Source organism: Schistocerca nitens, chromosome 7 (assembly GCF_023898315.1).
Source record: "Schistocerca nitens isolate TAMUIC-IGC-003100 chromosome 7, iqSchNite1.1, whole genome shotgun sequence".
NCBI lineage: Eukaryota > Metazoa > Arthropoda > Insecta > Orthoptera > Acrididae > Schistocerca > Schistocerca nitens.
This window is the reverse complement of record NC_064620.1, coordinates 227,518,770-227,538,551: the sequence shown is the minus strand read 5'-3', so window position 1 is coordinate 227,538,551 and position 19,782 is coordinate 227,518,770. Positions and strand designations below refer to the sequence as shown.

The 19,782-nt window shown below is 41.3% G+C and overlaps 1 protein-coding gene across 1 annotated transcript in view; it reads left to right on the top strand.

The window, feature by feature from the left end:
* The window catches only part of LOC126194758 (protein numb), a 252,370-nt gene extending 237,878 nt beyond the window's left edge, over nt 1-14,492 (top strand). The window contains exon 12 of the mRNA XM_049933040.1: nt 11,530-14,492. Within this exon, the coding sequence (XP_049788997.1) occupies nt 11,530-11,797 (268 nt within the window). The 3' untranslated portion in view covers nt 11,798-14,492. The remainder of the gene's footprint in view (nt 1-11,529) is intronic.
* Nucleotides 14,493-19,782: the final 5,290 nt, after the last annotated feature.

Here is a 19,782-nt window from a genome sequence, read left to right as displayed (position 1 = left end):
GCCGGTTCTGTTTATTGACGAAGCCGTCCAGGTAAAAATAAGCTTCGTCAGTAAACCAAATGCTGCCCACATGCATATCGCCGTCATCAATCCTGTGCACTATATCGTTAGCGAATGTCTCTCGTGCAGCAATGGTAGCGGCGCTGAGGGGTTGCCGCGTTTGAATTTTGTATGGATAGAGGTGTAAACTCTGGCGCATGAGACGATACGTGGACGTTGGCGTCATTTGAACCGCAGCTGCAACACGGCGAACGGAAGCCCAAGGCCACTGTTGGATCACCTGCTGCACTAGCTGCGCGTTGCCCTCTGTGGTTGCCGTACGCGGTCGCCCTACCTTTCCAGCACGTTCATCCGTCACGTTCCCAGTCCGTTGAAAATTTTCAAACAGATCCTTTATTGTATCACTTTTCGGTCCTTTGGTTACATTAAACCTCCGCTGAAAACTTCGTCTTGTTGCAACAACACTGTGTTCTAGGCGGTGGAATTCCAACACCAGAAAAATCCTCTGTTCTAAGGAATAAACCATGTTGTCTACAGCACACGTGCACGTTGTGAACAGCACACGCTTACAGCAGAAAGACGACGTACAGAATGGCGCACCCACAGACTGCGTTGTCTTCTATATCTTTAACATCACTTGCAGCGCCATCTGTTGTTGAAAATTGTAACTACTGTAATTTCGAAAGTTTGTACGCCTGAAAATGTACTGTTGTCCCAAGCATATTGCAACAAACGGTGTATTTCTATTGCTGCTCGTTTAGATTTTATTGCCGTTTCAAATATACCGGTCATTTTTGAAACACCCTGTATATCTCGTGAAGAGACCATGAGGATAAAATCAGAAAGATTAGAGCCCACACAGAAGCATACTGACAATCCTTCTTTCCATGAACAATACGAGACTGGAATAGAAGGGAGAACCGATAGACGTACTCAGGGTACCCTCCGCCACACACCGTCGGGTGGCTTGCAGAGTATGGATGTAGATGTAGATGTACTATTTCAAATGAACATTGTCATCACAAATGTGCCAGTGCGACATGATTTACCACTGTGGTCATTTGTAAACAAAGAGATTCGACACTACAATTCTGAGCTAAAGATAACTGTGTGATAAATGTAGCCATGTACATTTGATAGACTTAAGTAAGATGGGTCGTGATGAACACACACAACACAGATTCCACTTAAACAGGAAAGGGAAGGCCAAGCTAGTTTCCCGCATAAGCAAACTGTGCGAGAAAGACAGCGTGGAGGAAGCTCCAATTGCTCTGGGCTACAACCACGAGACTTCTTTTTAGAATAAAGGACCACAGTAATAGTTTTCAGGGATGTATGTCGGATATGACCGAGTCATGTTCAAGCAAAGAAAAGCCAGGCTGTGAAATAAGAGATCAGTCATTGCAGGACAGTTCTAAAATACCAGTGTATGCAAAATGTCGTAAAAAGTGTGACTCAAACTTTTGTATCCCTCCTGGAAGGTGGTGCGTGGGTCTGCTCCTGAAAACTGAAAGGTTGGTCGAATGAAGGAAGCGAGTAGGTGAGGTAGAACTCTCGGCGCTACAGTGTGAACTAAAATCACCTTTACTTAACTTTGCATACAAGTAGTGGTTTGCCCACTGTGAAATAGAAACAATGTTGCTAGGTCGTCTCCTAGGAATCAAATGGGTAGAATCTGCAGCAGCACTCGTAGAGATAAACAGCGTCTGCTAGAGTGCACTGTCATCGGTGTCTCGTAGTTCCAACTTATGAACTTGCACCTACGCCGTGGCATCGTTGCTATCAATACCCCACAAACAATTTTGATTCGTGCAAGATAGTAAATAAACAAGAAGGGATAACACCCTTAAAGGTAATGCACGTAAATGTGCAATATCTCGGAAACAAACTAGACATACTACAAATATTCATAGAGGAACACTTGCCACATGTACTAGTAATGATGGAACATGGTCTATAATGCAGTGAAATAATATATTATAGATTAGAAGGTTACATACTAGCAAATAGTTATTGTAGGCAAAACCATAAAGGTGGTGGTGCGGCAGTTTATGTTAATAAGGATATAGAAGCTAAAAAAATTTTCTTTCTTGAACACCACACCAAAGAAGGATCAATTGAAATGACAGGTATTGTACTCCACAGTAACGATCTTAAGTTAAAAAGCATAAAGTGATTGGCGTATATAGGCCACCAAATGCTGATATAATGCTGTTAATGGATAAACTTAGTAGTGTTGTTGGTCAGGCCAGTTCTAATGACCTTACCATATTAGGTGTGTTTAATATAGATGCAAACTCAAATAGTATAGTAAACTGGAAACTCAGTGATGTAGTGACCTAATACAATCTTGTAAATATAGTGAACTCTGCCACCAGAGTAACAGGCACATGTTCCACTAGAGTAGATTAGGCCATAATCAACAAAGATGTTATAGATAAGGTAAATTACAGTAACTTAGATTTTCTTTATTCTGACCAATTGTGTCAGGCAATAGAATACATAAATTTAGTCGTGCCTAAAATAACAAAAATTGTGCTACAGAAATGAATGCTGAATACCTCTTAAAGACAAACTAGCTAATGAGAAATGGGATTCTGTGTTCCAGGTAAAAGGGTAGGATGAGAAATGGACTGAATTCTACTCAACCCTACTGCATCATTACGAATATAGTTGTCCTGTCAGAGAAATCCAGAAGGTAGTTAAACACTGTCAAAATGGAAGTCATCCTAGACTAAAACTCCCACCAAATCTGATTAGGCTCAGGCAGCAAGTACATGATCTAAACCAGCTTTATAAAGCTACTACTATGCAGGTTTTCAAGGAAAAATACAATAGGGCAAAGCAAACTTTTAAAACTGAAATTGTTAACCTAAGGGGAAACAAGATTAACAGCAAAACAATAGAACAGTTTGACAACATAACCAAAGTATCTTGGAAGCTGATTGACAAATACCGGAAAGGTCCCAACAAGATGAACATGGAACCACTCGGCGTAAGACATGATGGTAACATTATAAAAAACCCAGATAGTGTATGTAATATTTTTAATAACTACTACATTTCTGGCAACCAATCAACCCATATTATAGATTCACAGGTAGAGACCCAATGCCATCTGACCCAGGGTACCGAATTTGAATTTGTGGAAGTGAATGAGCAGGAGGTTCGCAGGGCAATATACATGCTAAAGAAAAAATTTTCGTCTGGATGGGATGGCGTATCCAGTGCTATTATTAAAGTGTGCTTAAAAGAAATCTCTAAACCTCTTACTCACCTGATTAACTGCAGCACTAGAGAAACCACGTATCCAACGGTTCTAAAAATGAGTGTAATGAAACCAGTGTATAAAAAGGGAAGTAAGGAAGATGTCTCCAACTATAGTCCAATATCATTAATTCTCACTTTTAGTAAGATATTCGAAAGCATTATCCTTTGTCAGCTAAGTGCAATTTTCACAAAACATAAACTGCTTGTAGATTTGCAACATGGCTTCAGAAAAGAGCTAAGTACAACCACAGCAGTTACACAGTTCATCCATGAAGTTTACTGTCTGTTGGACTATAAGATGCAGACTGCAGGTATATTTTTGGACTTGACAAGAGCATTTGATACGGTAAACCATCGGGTACTTCTTAAAAAACTCAAATCTTACAGTATTAGGGATCAAGCCATGAATCTTCTAACCACATACCTGCTGAATTGTAAGCGAGGCACTAAATTGTCATACAAACTAGATGATAATATCTTGAACTCCCAGTCCACCAGTGAACCTGTATTACAAGGTGTACCACAGGGCTCAATCCTTGGACCCTTTCTCTCCTCAATCTTTCCTCTCCCACTTCCACACCGGCTATTCAGAGCATCCTCCTACAGGCCAACCTCAAATTAGAACAGCATGCCACCCTTCACCTCAAAAAACTATCCAATCTCCTGGTTTCCCACCTCCGGAAAGGCAACTCACTCACCCTTCACAACCTTTCCAGCAAACCTCAACCACCTCTCATTGCACACAAACCCAGTCTCTCCCATCTACTCAGTCTCCCACTTCCAGCTCCACTCCCTCCAAAACCTCAAAATTCCAATCAACACAATCTGGCACCACAACACCCTAATTCAGTAGTTAACCTTTCCTCCAAACCTCTCTCCCAATCTGAAACCTCTGTCCTATCCAAAGGCCTCACCTTCAGCCCCACTCCCAGATTCAACCAACCAGCCCTCGTCAAACATTTACTGTCCTACACTCATACTCTCTGCTGGAAGTATCACTTTGCCAAGAAGAAAAATGATCCTAATCCTACCCCTAATGATCCAACTCCCCAAGACACTATCCAAATTGAACCCTGCCTGGAACAGTTCCGTCCTCTGTCGCAGCGGGACCCACCTCCTCTTCCTCAAAATCACCCTCTCCAAACCTTCCAGGAATTTCTGACTTCCAGCCTTGCCTCTCAATCCTTCTTAAAAAACCTTAATCCTACTCCCAACATCACCACTGCTGAAGCCCAGGCTATCCGTGATCTGAAGGCTGACCGGTCCATCGTCATTCTTCCGTCGGACAGGGGTTCCACGACCGTGGTACTTGATCGTCGGGAGTATGTGGCTGAGGGACTGCGTCAGCTTTCAGACAACACCACATACAAAGTTTGCCAAGGTAATCCCATTCCTGATGTCCAGGCGGAGCTTCAAGGAATCCTCAGAACCTTAGGCCCCCTACAAAACCTTTCACCTGACTCCATCAACCTCCTGACCCCACCGACACCCCGCACCCCTACCTTCTACCTTCTTCCTAAAATTCACAAACCCAATCATCCCGGCCGCCCCATTGTAGCTGGTTACCAAGCCCCCACAGAACGTATCTCTGCCTACGTAGATCAACACCTTCAACCCATTACGTGCAGTCTCCCATCCTTCATCAAAGACACCAACCACTTTCTCGAACGCCTGGAATCCTTACCCAATCCGTTACCCCCAGAAACCATCCTTGTAACCATTGATGCCACTTCCTTATACGAGGGCGGTTCAGAAAGTAACCTCCGATTGGTCACAGTGCGGGTTGTGGGGGGAGTAGCGACGCCATCTGTGCGTTCACGCACTCAACAGGTCAGTCGGCATCAAGCCGTGGTTGAGTGAACGTCGTACCTGCGCTAGTTTAGTTTTTGTGGCAGTTTGAAATGTGTGCTGCAATAGAAAACCCCGCCAAATGTGAAGTGCGTGCTGTCATAAGGTTTTTTACAGCCAAAGGATATTCTGCAGCAGCTATTCATCGTGAGCTTTGTGCCGTGTACGGACCAAGAGTTATGAGTGAAGGAGTTGTCCGTGAATGGGTACGTTTATTTAAAAGTGGACGAGAAAACATTCATGATGAAGAGAGGAGTGGTAGACCATCATTGGTGACTGACGAACTCGTTCAGACAGTTGATGCAAAAGTTCGTGAAAATCGACGTTTCTCAATGTCGGAGTTGTCTACTGGTTTTCCACAGATTTCTAAGACTCTCTTGTACGAGATAGTGACAGCAAGATTGGGTTACCGTAAGAAGAGCTCAAAGATGCGGTCACAGGCTGGCTCCAGGCACAAGCAGGTGATTTTTATGCAGAAGGAATTTCAAAGCTTGTGAAGAGATACGATAAGTGCCTCAATCGCTATGGAGACTATGTAGAAAAATAGCGCAAAGATGTAGTTGTAAGATGTATATATTAAAATATTTTTATTTAACTTGGTGTATTTTTTTAAATCAACCGGAGGTTACTTTCTGAACGGCCCTCGTACACAAATATCCCGCACGTCCAGGGCCTCGCTGCGATGGAGCACTTCCTTTCACGCCGATCACCTGCCACCCTACCTAAAACCTCTTTCCTCATTACCTTAGCCAGCTTCATCCTGACCCACAACTTCTTCACTTTTGAAGACCAGACATACCAACAATTAAAGGGAACAGCCATGGGTACCAGGATGGCCCCTTCGTACGCCAACCTATTCATGGGTCCCTTAGAGGAAGCCTTCTTGGTTACCCAGGCCTGCCAACCCGAAGTTTGGTACAGATTTATTGATGACATCTTCATGATCTGGACTCACAGTGAAGAAGAACTCCAGAATTTCCTCTCCAACCTCAACTCCTTTGGTTCCATCAGATTCACCTGGTCCTACTCCAAATCCCATGCCACTTTCCTTGATGTTGACCTCCACCTGTCCAATGGCCAGCTTCACACGTCCGTCCACATCAAACCCACCAACAAGCAACAGTACCTCCATTACGACAGCTGCCATCCATTCCACATCAAACGGTCCCTTCCCTACAGCCTAGGTCTTCGTGGCAAACGAATCTGCTTCAGTCCGGAATCCCTGAAGCATTACACCAACCACCTGACAACAGCTTTTGCATCCCGCAACTACCCTCCCGACCTGGTAGAGAAACAAATAACCAGAGCCACTTCCTCATCCTCTCAAACCCAGAACCTCCCACAGAAGAACCACAAAAGTGCCCCACTTGTGACAGGATACTTTCCGGGACTGGATCAGATTCTGAATGTGGCTCTCCAGCAGGGATACGACTTCCTCAAATCCTGCCCTGAAATGAGATCCATCCTTCATGAAATCCTCCCCACTCCACCAAGAGTGTCTTTCCGCCGTCCACCTAACCTTCGTAACCTCTTAGTTCATCCCTATGAAATCCCCAAACCACCTTCCCTACCGTCTGGCTCCTACCCTTGTAACTGCCCCCGGTGTAAAACCTGTCCCATGCACCCTCCCACCACCACCTACTCCAGTCCTGTAACCCGGAAGGTGTACACGATCAAAGGCAGAGCCACGTGTGAAAGCACCCACGTGATCTACCAACTGACCTGCCTACACTGTGACGCATTCTATGTGGGAATGACCAGCAACAAACTGTCCATTCGCATGAATGGACACAGGCAGACAGTGTTTGTTGGTAATGAGGATCACCCTGTGGCTAAACATGCCTTGGTGCACGGCCAGCACATCTTGGCACAGTGTTACACCGTCTGGGTTATCTGGATACTTCCCACTAACACCAACCTATCCGAGCTCCGGAGATGGGAACTTGCTCTTCAATATATCCTCTCTTCCCGTTACCCACAAGGCCTCAATCTCCGCTAATTTCAAGTTGCCGCCACTCACACCTCACCTGTCATTCAACAACATCTTTGCCTCTGCACTTCTGCCTCGACTGACATCTCTGCCCAAACTCTTTGTTTTTAAATATGTCTGCTTGTGAGATGTCTGCTTGTGTCTGTATATGTGTGGATGGATATGTGCGTGTGTATACCTGTCCTTTTTTCCCCCTAAGGTAGGTCTTTCCGCTCCCGGGATTGGAATGACTCCTTACCCTCTCCCTTAAAACCCACATCCTTTCGTCTTTCCCTCTCCTTCCCCTCTTTCCTGATGAGGCAACAGTTTGTTGCGAAAGCTTGAATTTTGTGTGTGTGTTTGTTTGTTTGTGTGTCTATCGACCTGCCAGCGCTTTCGTTCGGTAAGTCACATCATCTTTGTTTTTACATATATTTTTCCCACGTGGAATGTTTCCCTCCAAACGAAAGCGCTGGCACGTCGATAGACATACGAACAAACACAAACATACACACAAAATTCTAGCTTTCGCAACCAACGGTTGCCTCATCAGGAAAGAGGGAAGGAGAGGGAAAGACGAAAGGATTTGGGTTTTAAGGGAGAGGGTAAGGAGTCATTCCAATCCCGGGAGCAGAAAGACTTACATTAGGGGGGAAAAAGGACGGGTATATACTCGTGCGCGCGTACACACATATACAGACACAAGCAGACATATACAGAGGCAAAGAGTTTCATATATATAACATTGCACAACCCATTAACTCCCATATTTTAAGCTATATAGATGACATGTCAATCTTATTATATGGAATCTCGTGCTACTAGTGATGGAATAGAAGTAACAAAATACTTCAATGACCAGGGACTCTAGGTGAATGTCACCAAATCTCAACTACTGACATTTAAAACAGGCAGTTCTCACGACAACAATATGAATAGTGTATGTAATATCTCTGCAACAGAAAATGGTAACTGTAAATTCCTGGGTGTGTATGTTGATGAAAATCTGCGGTGGACATACCACATTAATTATGTATACAGAAAAGTCAGTAGTGCCATATATTTCCTCAGCCAGCTCGCAAAGATAGTTTCTAGCCAAGCACTGAAATTGGTATATTATGGAACACTTTACCCCTTGAAACTTCCTGGCAGAAACTTTACCCCTTCATCAGTTACGGAATTGAACTCTGGGGCTGTGCAGCTGACGTACATTTAAAAAGACTACTACTACTACTACTACTACTACTACTACTACTACAGAAAAGAGCAATAAGACATATACATGGGATGGGGAATAGAGATTCCTGTCGTGAAGTGTTTGTGCAGCACAAATATCTGACAATATATTCTCTGTACATCTTCAAAATAGTTGTATTTTTTATAAGTCAACCAAGATAAGCTATCAAGGGCAGTGATGTACATGATCACAACACTAGAACAAAGTGTAACTATTTCCGTAACAGAACAACGTTAAAAATGACTGACAGAAGTCCATATATCAATGGTTTGATTGGGTATAACGAGCTACCAAACGCTCTAAGAACGTACACAGGAAATGTTTTTAAAACAAAATTAAAATCGTTTCTAATAGAAAAATGTTTATATTCTTTCAACAAATTTTAAGATAGTGATTGTAACATGAGGTATTAGTGTATCAGTTGTAATGTGATAAATGTAAAAAATAGACATAACAAGCAACAGCTACAGAATATAGTGTATTTTATAAGTGTAAATATAACCATAGTGTTAAGTCTGATGTTTGCAAAAGCCATCATTATGATGGCTCCACACAAAGAAAATGTAAATAAATAAAAATGAATAAATACTGATGATAGGTGTGGTGTTTTTGTATATGTTTGTTGGCAGTACTGATATTTCACCTCCTAAAGGCAAGTACTGGCCAGAGATTCTGTTTCATCATTTTATAGAATGTTGTATTATATTTTATTTATTTTCTTTCAAATACTGAGCTTAAAAAAGACAGACTAGGTACTCGGCCAGAGATATTTTTCTGGATTCATTGCTTTGTTTTGACAATGATAAGTATGTGTGAGACCACTGGGTGCAATATAACATGATATGTTTACCTACTTAGAAGACGCGCTCGTTGTAGTTAGACATTCACATAGGTTTGCAAATTGTTTGCACTAAAAAGTCGTCCTTTTCATGTTCATTCTTAGTTTAAACTATTTTTGCTCCAGTTATGTTGTATAATAAAAAGATTGACTAAAGGTGTGCGTAGGACACCCCTATTCAGAAGTATCATTGGTTGAACAGAATGCCTCTCATGTATATATTGTAACTGCATTGCCTTCTGCCACTTTGCATTGGTGTTTAACCCTTTCTTGGCGAAGGGCATACGTTTATGCCCAGCAGGTGGAACGACGATATTATGGAAAGGATAGATTTGCTACTCACCACGTGGAAGAGATGACGAGTCATGACAGGTACACAAAAAGACTGCCATACATAGAGCTTTCAGCCAAAAGGCATCCTTTTGCTGTAGAAAACACACGTACATTCGTGTAAGCACCACTCTTGCACATGATCACTGTCTCTGGCCACAGAGACTGGACTCGGCAGGTTGAAACAGTGATTGTGTGTGCGTGAGTTGTGCTTGCATGAATGTGTGTGTGTGTGTGTGTGTGTGTGTGTGTGTGTGTGTGTGTGTGTGTTTTCCACTGTAGTATGAGGTCTTTTCACCAAAAGCTCCATGTATAGCAGCCTTTTGTGTGCCTGTCTGCAACTCAGCATCTCCTATGTGTAGCGAGTAGCAATCTATCATTTTCATGATATTGTAATTATTCCACCCTGGATTTTCCACTTTTTGATTTTCCACTGCTTGATTTTACCTAATGGCAAATAGATATGATAATGCTTGTAGCTAGGACAGTAGTCCCACCTGTGGGAAGCCCGGCCGCCTGGTGTAAGTCTTTTTATTTGACACTATTTCGGCAAGTCGCGTGTCAGTGAGGATGGAGTAATGATGAAGACAGCACAATACTCGGTCAATGAGCAGAGAGAATCTCTGACCCAATCAGGAATCAAACCCGGGTCCCAAGTATGCTCTTGTTTATAAAAGCCCTATAGCTTTTACCTGCCCATTTCCTTTCTGCTTATCTGTCGATCGAATAGATACAATTTGATTTCCTAATGTACACAAGACAAGCGTTCGCCCCCCCCCCCCCCCCCTCTCTCTCTCTCTCTCTCTCTCTCTCTCTCTCTCTCTCTCTCAAGGGGACACTTGTAGTCCCTCAGCAGCACTGAAGGCCACATGGAACAGGTAACAGCACACATGGCCCAGTAACTGTAATTGGACTTCCTAATTTAAAAAGTACGCATGATAGAAAAGTATATAATGTGAAAGGGTATGTATTAGCCTACCAGTTTCTCAGCAACACTTGCTGCCATGGGGCGCACAGAATGGTGAGAGATTTGTTTGATATTAATGAGATTTTTGTAGGTGACACACACACACACACACACACACACACACACACACACACACACACACACATTCATTCATTTTGGTAGTGTAAATCTCAAGTTACAGGATTTGTCAGTCACAAATAAGAAAGCTCATACCATTTTTCTAAACTAATTTTTCCCAGCCAACGATGAAATTATAACAGAAAGGATTAGTTTTGACATTCTCTTTCATGGTTATCAAAAACTGCTATCATAGTTGCTGTACAGTTCAATACTGATTTTATAAACAATATGATTGAAGAGTAGTTTTTTGCGTGTTGGAATGTGTGATCAGCTGACAGTGGACATAGCCTGCAACGATCGCAAGACTGAGCCCGCCGTGTGCTGCTGTGACAGACAGTATCTTTGCCCCCATTCAGCAGGTCATGTAGGTAGGACACTTGGCTCTAGCAGCTACAAAAGTGTTAACATCTCCATTAGCAATGGAGTGTTCCCTGTAGTTGTCAAGAGTTGTACAGTGTGTTGTTAATATTTTTGCGTAAGATTTAAGATACACACCTGCACAACATAGTGATACTCACCTTCAGACTTGATATTTAATTTTCATAGTTATATGAACAATTTAAAAGAATACTGCAGGAGAACTTGGATCAAAAGGGTTACTGGCATATTCTGTGTGTGCGTATGAATCTATGACCATATCTCTGCAACTAGATGTCACAGACTTTACACCACAGTTTAGACAGATGACTATACTTGTCAGCTTCAGTAATTTTCTCTTTAAAATGACTGTCTGCTATATATTTCCCAGAAGCCATTTATAGGCTCCATAAAACTAAAATGTGAATACAAATGGAAACTGAAGCTAAAAATTCTTTGAATATTCATCATATACATGTAATGAATTAAAAAAGAAACCATTTCAAAGTAGGCTATGGCTTAGATGCATTCATTTGAAGCTTTTCAGTGTCAAGTGATTAGCATTTATTTGCATGCTCTGCTTCGTATTGCAGCAGGCAGCCGGTGGCACTGCCTGTGAAAGCTCCGGCCAGTGGTCTCCCACAACCAGATCAGTGGCTCGGTGCCGTAGTGGAAGCAGTGGCCCCATCGACACCTCCGCGGCGCGCTCCACCCCTCCAGCACCTGCGCGCCCACTCTCTGGGTTCAGCTGATGTCTTCTCTTCTGGCACACGTCGAGATCCATTTGATGCCGAATGGGCAGCTCCACCATCTGCGACACGGGAGCATCGAGCCACAAATCCGTTTGCTGTGCAGCTATAATTGTGGACATATTTTGCAGACTTCCCTGGTTGCTGCTTTGTGTGATAACTATTTTGGATGTTGCTACATAACCTTCCCCAGTCAAGTGACAGTCTGAGTTCAAAATTCAGTATATAGTTACAGGCATTGTACTAGAGGACATTTTATTAATATGACTCCCCCTCCACCATTTTCTGACCCTCCCCCCTTTTTTTCCGTGAATGACAGATAACAAGAATACTATTATCTCCTTGGAAAAGCCTCAGATTTTATTTTATTTAATTCTTTCGTTATACTGTGTCAGGCGAGTGAAGAAAAAATGTGAAGAATTTTTTGTGTACTTTGTTGCTTTTTGTTTAACGTCATTTTATTTAATGCCCCACAATTTCATGTTATTGATGTTATAGTATTCACTTTTGTGTTGTCATACCCAAGTATGCCTCACCCAGAAATCTCAGTTGATGGAATGCAGTTCATGATATATCTGTTTGTATTAGAGGTAAAATAGTTTTTATAGCTGACGCGGTGTACCATTGTCGTAACATAAAAGCACACTACTTTTTTTCCTGTCTGTAAATCAGAATAACTTGGTTGAAGGTTCTCAAGTATGACTGTTATCAGAAATTCTGTAAGATGACAAACATTGTGATGTAGTATTTATTCCTTAAAAAGGCTGTGTTTTTTGCTTTGCAGTAGAATTCAGGGCCTGCTCTTAGTTTTATGGGAGATGTTCATGTGTTGTAATCATGCTTAGTATCCAGTTGACAGACTGAGGAAAGGTGTGGGGTTTCATACGGAGTGACTTCACAACTAGTTTATTTTCTTTTTTTAATTTTTCCATGGTTTGTGCATGGTAGCGTGTGAAGGTCAATGGGAGGGACAAAGTGCTCTTCAGAAAAATTTCAATATGGTGGTCTTACAGTCACCTGCTATGAAATAGTGACTGAAATATGTTTCTTCCATTAATGCCACTTAATTCCCTGATGTATCAAGTGAAAAAGTTTGGGTAATTATTGACATTATGAATTTGGCCCATTTTTCAGTTGCTTGCTGTATGTTAACGAAAGAATGTTATCTGTGAGACTGGTAATAAGGATTTGAAACAGGGAGGACACAGTACTGTTACTTGAAGTACTATTCATGTTTCTGAAAAGTTATTGACATGATATGTCAAATTGTTGCCAGTTTTTGCCTCCTGACCACTGCTGGTGCTGCTATTTTTTTCTGACTGAATTGTATGAAAGGTCTTAACTGGTGCTTATGGTACTGATTCTTCTGTTTAGAAGCCTGTTTTTCATATTGTATTGGTTGTGAGCCATGAAGCAACTCTGTTTTTTTATATTGATTCAAAGTCTCTAAACATGTACTTAAATGTTGTGAAAGAATATCTGGGAACATTTGTGTGTGTGTGTGTGTGTGTGTGTGTGTGTGTGGTGTGAAAGAGAGTGCAAATTTTGTTTATCTCTATATGAAAGGAATCAAGAACAGGTGATAAAAAGTATATGGTGTACTGCCAAATAGTACGTTTACACATACTCATGTAAATTCTAGAAATACCTAATACGTAATCTAGATCTTCAGTTTTAACAACAAATATGTAAATAATCAGTGATGTTACAGTATTAAATGAACACATGAAATATGTGTAGTGAGAAACTTTCATATTTATCAAACAATATTTCTATCTCACATTTTCTCACAATTGATACCACAAGTACACTCACATTAGCTTAAACGGATGTGGTTTGCACGAAACAAGCACAAAATAGGTAACTGCTTTTGGAGTCAAATTTCTAATGTGCATGCAGAGACAGTAGTGATTTTCCTGCTGTCACAAGATATGCTTGATTAATTCAATTCATTTGGTCTGTTATGTAGAATGCGCTTCTCTGCCTTGAAAGCCGTCACTCCTACTAAGGAGTTACCAGATTATGCTTTCCAGGTTGAACCTAGTTTTAGTTTCCCCATAAGTTTCTCCCAGTATTTCCTAATCTCTGAAGGCAATCACACAACAAGACAAGCAAATTTGATAAAAAAAATAATTGTGACAGTGACAACAGACTGTTTAGTTCATTTTCTTTTTTCTGTTTCTTTCATAAATCAATGCAAGTGGAAGCTAAAAATGTGACCTAGTTATTTACTGAACCTTACAACTGTCATTAGATCTGTGGCATGTTCGATAAAATATTGCGAAATTGGAAACCACCTTTTTAAAAGACAGTTTTCAAAGGATTTCACAGTCTCAGTTAACTGAAGCTACATGTTGATGCTTAGATATTACTCGTTGGTCTCTATTATGTAGTTTCTGAATGGAGAGCCAGAATAACTAGTGTATGCAGTGGAGAGGTCGAAGAGGGGGCAAATGCTGGCTATATTCCTTGAAATATTAAGCACAAAGAAAATTTTAACTTATTACAACTAGCTTGTAGACAATTTGTTGTGTTAAATATGACTCAGAGTTTAGAAATGTTTAATTGTACCATTCCCAGGAGGGTGTGATGAGTCACCAACCTGATTAATTATGTACTTAAATTGTACTTACCTGTTAGATATTCATCAGTATTTGGTGCAGAAGAGATATTTTTTGAATATTCCTGTGGTCGGTGGGACCAGCACTGGCTAAGGTGCGGCCTCGCAAGCCGCCCCAGCCCTGCTTCTTGTCGTTCGTTATATTTGTGCTCGCTAACATAGAAAATATATCATATTGCGAGGTAAACTGGTGTTGCTTACATATATTTATCCTCTGTCCCTCACTTTCAGTGTTCTCTTACAGTGGAGAAGCAGCAGAGACACAGCAGCAGTGTTGCCCTTGTCCCAGTTTAAGACTGGAAATGAAATCGGTGACAGCAGACTTGCCTGGTTTTTGGACAGAGAGGAAGAGGGCAGCAGGTTACGTATTGGTGTCTGTGTAATATGTTTACAACTGCTGTGAATGGAATGAAGCAAAAATACAGTATACACTGACAGAAAAAATTAAAACATCAAAAAATAATTTATGCATAGTAATGAAATTTTGTGAAGATGAATACGCTTGTCCAGGTAACGTATTTAAGTGTTTAATATTGCAAGATCACAGGTTAATGTAAGCGCGAGAGAGACCATTGCAAATGTGAATGGTGATTGAGTGTCGACACTCTGTACAGCATTTGGGTTACAAAAGCAGTATGTGGGAGAGTTTTATACAGTTGGAACCCCCCAACCCCACAACTGGTATGCTGTTCATGAATTCCAGCACAAGAAGTCAAATCACCAGACTGACATACAAATTTGCTGTCAGGGTGTGTAGGACAACAATGAGAGCGCTACTGTGTCATTCAAAATTGCACCACAGTCCACAACTCCAGTTGTAGGTCCCATGTGTCTAGCATGCAGACAGTTTGCTTGCAGGCCCTCAACTGGGCTCTTCCTAGCCAAGACACAGCCATCACTGTCACCAAGGCAGAACTATTTTTCATCAGAAAACACAGCAGACCTCCATCCTGTCCGCCAATGTGCTCTCGCTTGACACCACTGAAGTTGCAAATGGTGGGATTTGGGGTCAGTGGAGTGCATGTTCGATGGCGCCTGGCTTAGAGCTGACCTTGAAATAACTAATTTGTAACAGTCTGTTGTGTCTGCTGCTCAAATTGTTGCTGCAGATGCAGTGTGCTGCACCATAGCCATACACCAAACAAAATAGTCTTTCTCTCAGTAGTGGCTGTCTGGAGCCTGGCCTTCTTGCGTCTGTACATTCCCATGACCACTACTGCCAGCAGTCATGTACAGTGGTTACCTTCCTGCCAAGTATTTCTGCAATACAACAGAAGGAATGTCCAGCTTCTCATAGCCGTTTTACACGACCTCATTTAAACTTGAAGTGTTGATAATGACTTCTTTGTCACCTTAAAGAAATTGTGACATCAGCTCACCCTGTCCAATCTCACAGGTAACTTAATGCTCACAACTGTTACAGCGTGCATTTAAAGCAAACGTGATTTGCATCCTCGCATAGTGGCACGACTAGCGCTACACTCTTACACGAGAGGTACGAAATCTGATTATACAACAGTCTTTCAGATGTAGAAACACACCTACCACCTATTTGTATATGTTGCACAGCTGCTTTTTGTAGTTACGATATTTTTTTCCCCGTCAGTGTAGTTCATCACACACCCTCCCCCCTTCTTTTACCCAAATCTTGCAGAGTCTGAAGATTCAGGAACATACTGACAAGATGAGGGAGAAAAGTGTAAGTTAAGACAAGTAATAATCGGGGTTACTATTAACAAGACAATCCTCCTGACAGGGGTAGTCATGGGGGGTCAGGAACTATGTCAGTAAGGAGTATCAGGTAACTATAATTTTTAAACAAAATGCAAGGCTTGGTGATATGACCTGTGATTCGGGATCTCTGGGCAAAGCTAATCATGTAGTGGTTATTAAGGGAATAGGGAATAGTTTGAATCACAATGTCAACTATGCAACTGAGGATGACATTAGGCACAGTGTTGGGAACACTAATGTAAAAACTGCATCTCTGTGTGAGCGATATGGCAGCCCATGGATGAAGTGTAATGTCGGATGTGTAAATGCAAAGCTTCAAGAGTTTCTCAGCAGATTGGCCTGATTACATCTGAGTGTGATTGAAGCATAGCGCATGAACGGTTACACCACAGACAGCACTCACTGTGGCACCAGGGAAAGGGGGGAGGGGGTGATAGCTTGAACAGCGCAAAGGCTATCATTTGGACAATAACATATGGAAATACTATCTCACTGGTAAATATCGACTATTTTACAACCGAATAGTTTCATTGTATGAAATTGTTTTTATCCAGAATACAAAGAGCATTAAAAAGAAGTGTGTGCTTTTGCTGAAAACTCAATTTATTGTTAAAGAGGCAGTGCAAGGTTGACAATGAGTGAACAATAAAGTTACACTTCAGTACCAATCTGAAACACTATCTGCACCAAAAACTCTCCCTCTTTTTGTTGTTAGTGGCTACGTGATAGATCCCATGGAATTTCATGCCTTCTGAAGAACATTAATAAAGAATATAAAATGATCAGTAACAGTTTAAAAAATGTGTACATCAGTGATGGATCTGCATCCCAGATAAAAACAGAAATTCTCATGAAGTATAAAAAAGGGTTTTTTGGAGTAAAGTAGAGTGGCATTTTGCTGCCAGCAGTCATGGAAAATGTTGCGACTTGGCAAGACAGCCAAGCCACTAGGAGGTGAAGCCGAAAGGCACGCGTTTAAGCTCACGCAGGCTGGCGTGAGGTCTGGAACAGTTAAAGGATTTGAGTCTAGCAAATAAAGCACGTAGCTGTTGGAATACTTAACTTTAATCCATAATTGGTGAACATCGGTCTGACAGTACATGTATCACAAGATAAATAGCAAATGATAATGGCGCCTTGCTAGGTCGTAGCAAATGACGTAGCTGAAGGCTATGCTAACTATCGTCTCGGCAAATGAGAGAGTAATTTGTCAGTGAACCATCGCTAGCAAAGTCGGCTGTACAACTGGGGCGAGTGCTACGACGTCTCTCTAGACCTGCCGTGTGGCGGTGCTCAGTCTGCAATCACTGATAGTGGCGACACGCGGGTCCGACGTATACTACCGGACCGCGGCCGATTTAAAGGCTACCACCTAGCAAGTGTGGTGTCTGGCGGTGACACCACAGAAAAAGTTGATGTGTGGTGTATGTTTAACAACATTGTACCTTACAGCCAAAACAAGTCCCAAAGGCCACCTTATGCCTGTCATGTTTAGAAGAAGACTGGTTTATTTTTTCTGAAGTAATTTCAGGTATCGAATATCAGCTTGTCAGTCAGGCACAAGTACTAGAAACCGAAATTGAGGTAAAATAATGTTGCACTTATGGCATGAAAATCAAACACACAAGGGGAAGATATTGTTTCATTTTGATAGACTTAGAATCACTGCAAGTTTTTAGAGTTTTTGAATGAAAATGGCGCTTTCAAACACATGTATTCATACAGGCAGATTGGGGGTTTATTTTGTTGAAGGGATTGTATTATACAGCAACACTGCCACGAGACAAGACGGGAAACTTGTGTATAGGTGCTGTTGTTGGATGGAGGGAGGGGACAACAACCAAGGAAAATAGTGATTGCTTAATACAGTTTATGTAGCGTTCTGGACCTTATAACTCCTTTCACTGGCCATGATAATATGTATTGGATCAAATACTTCCCAAAACTCAGCTGGGTGTCATTGTAGCCTCATTAAAAGAATAACAGTGTATGACAAAGCACTCGGATTGGAAAATATCTAAAATGCAGTCTGGCCGGAGTTGGTGGTCATGTGTGCGTGAGGTGTGCTTACTTGTGTGAATTAACGGTGTTTGTATATCTCCTTTTTTTTTATATATATATATATATATATATATATATATATATATACACAAAGGCTGTGGCTGAAAGCTTTATGTGCAAGTGTCTTTTAGTTGTGCCTGCCTGCAACTTACAATCTCTGTGGTAAGTAGCAATGTATCTTTTCCTAGATTGTTGATATTCCTACCTAAAGTTTCCATCGTTTTATTTTTAACCAAAAGTAGTTAAAACTTTGACAAAAATTATTTGTTACTTACATTCAGTTTTCTTCATGTCAGTTTCATTAAATTAAAATTTAGGTTTCATTACATTTTAAAGATAAGAAATTATGTTTCTTACATTTTCACAAAGTGAAAATTAAAAGCAAGCAGTAATCAGTTTTTATACCAAATGGTTTATATTTTAAAGTACCATATGCTGTTAGATTCAAAGGCCTCTTACAGTTATTGAACTGTGTTATTGTAAGTTATTATTTGTGACAAATTTGTTAATAAAAGTAAACAAACTGTATTTGGATACAAGACAAATTAGTAAGCAGATTTTTGCTAAGAGACCGTATCTGTGTTGTAACAGAATTTCTATGTTGTAACAGAATTTGAAAAAGATTTTCAAGAAGTGTGCCACAACTTTTTAGTTATATTTGGTGTTTTGTCATGGAATATCTTCTCTCTCTCTAGTCAGACAGCTGATAGTGATGTATGCAGTTACTCTTGTGTTTCATTTGAAGTACTGGATAAAAACAGCAGCTGAGTAGTAAAAGAGGAGGGGCAGTTTCTTTTTAGAAATAGACCTCAAAATTATGAATGTGAGTTGATTAGCATTTTTCAACATAGTCCCCACATGGTTCAGACAATTGTCCCATTGCAGCACTAAGTTCAAGATACCATTATGGTAGAATTCGTCCAGGTGAGAGTGGAACCACTGTTGGACTTCTCTCTTCGCTTCGTCATTGCACGTTAATTGCTGTCCTGGGAGGAACTTCTTCAGTGAACCGAAAACTTGGAAATACGTAGGAGCAAAGCCGAACTGTATGGTGGGCATTCTAGACTTTCCTGGTAAACTGAATGGAGTTCGTCGACCGTTCTGATCACTACATGTGGCCTCGCATTGTCGTGGAGGATAAGAATATTGTCCATATTGATAATCCCTCTGTGCTTATTCCTAGTGGCAGTCCACAGACATGACAGTGTGGAACAATAACTATCAACAATGATGGTTGCTCCTAGTGACATGAAATCCATCAGGAACAGTCCATCTCAACCCCAGAAGATAACATCACTTTCCCAACACATGGCACTGAACAGAATTTTTCTTTTGTCATGTCCTGTTCCTTCAATTGCAATCTGAAATGCTGTATCCATGTTTCATCACCAGTAACAATGCGGTCCAGGAACCTGTTGCCCCCCTCAGCCTAAAGTTGCAGATGATTCAGTGAAGCAATCATTCGCTTGCTTTTCATCATGTCATCCAACTGCTGAGCCACCCATTGAATTGAAATCTTCCTGTACCTAAGGATCTGTGAATGATTCCATAAACACTCCCAATGAAATACTAAGCTCCCAGGAAATGTCCGTAAGTTGCACATGCCAATTCGCTTTCATCATTACGCACACACAGGAAATGTGTCAGCGACAAACTCCGCCTCCCCGAATGCTCATTGTGAT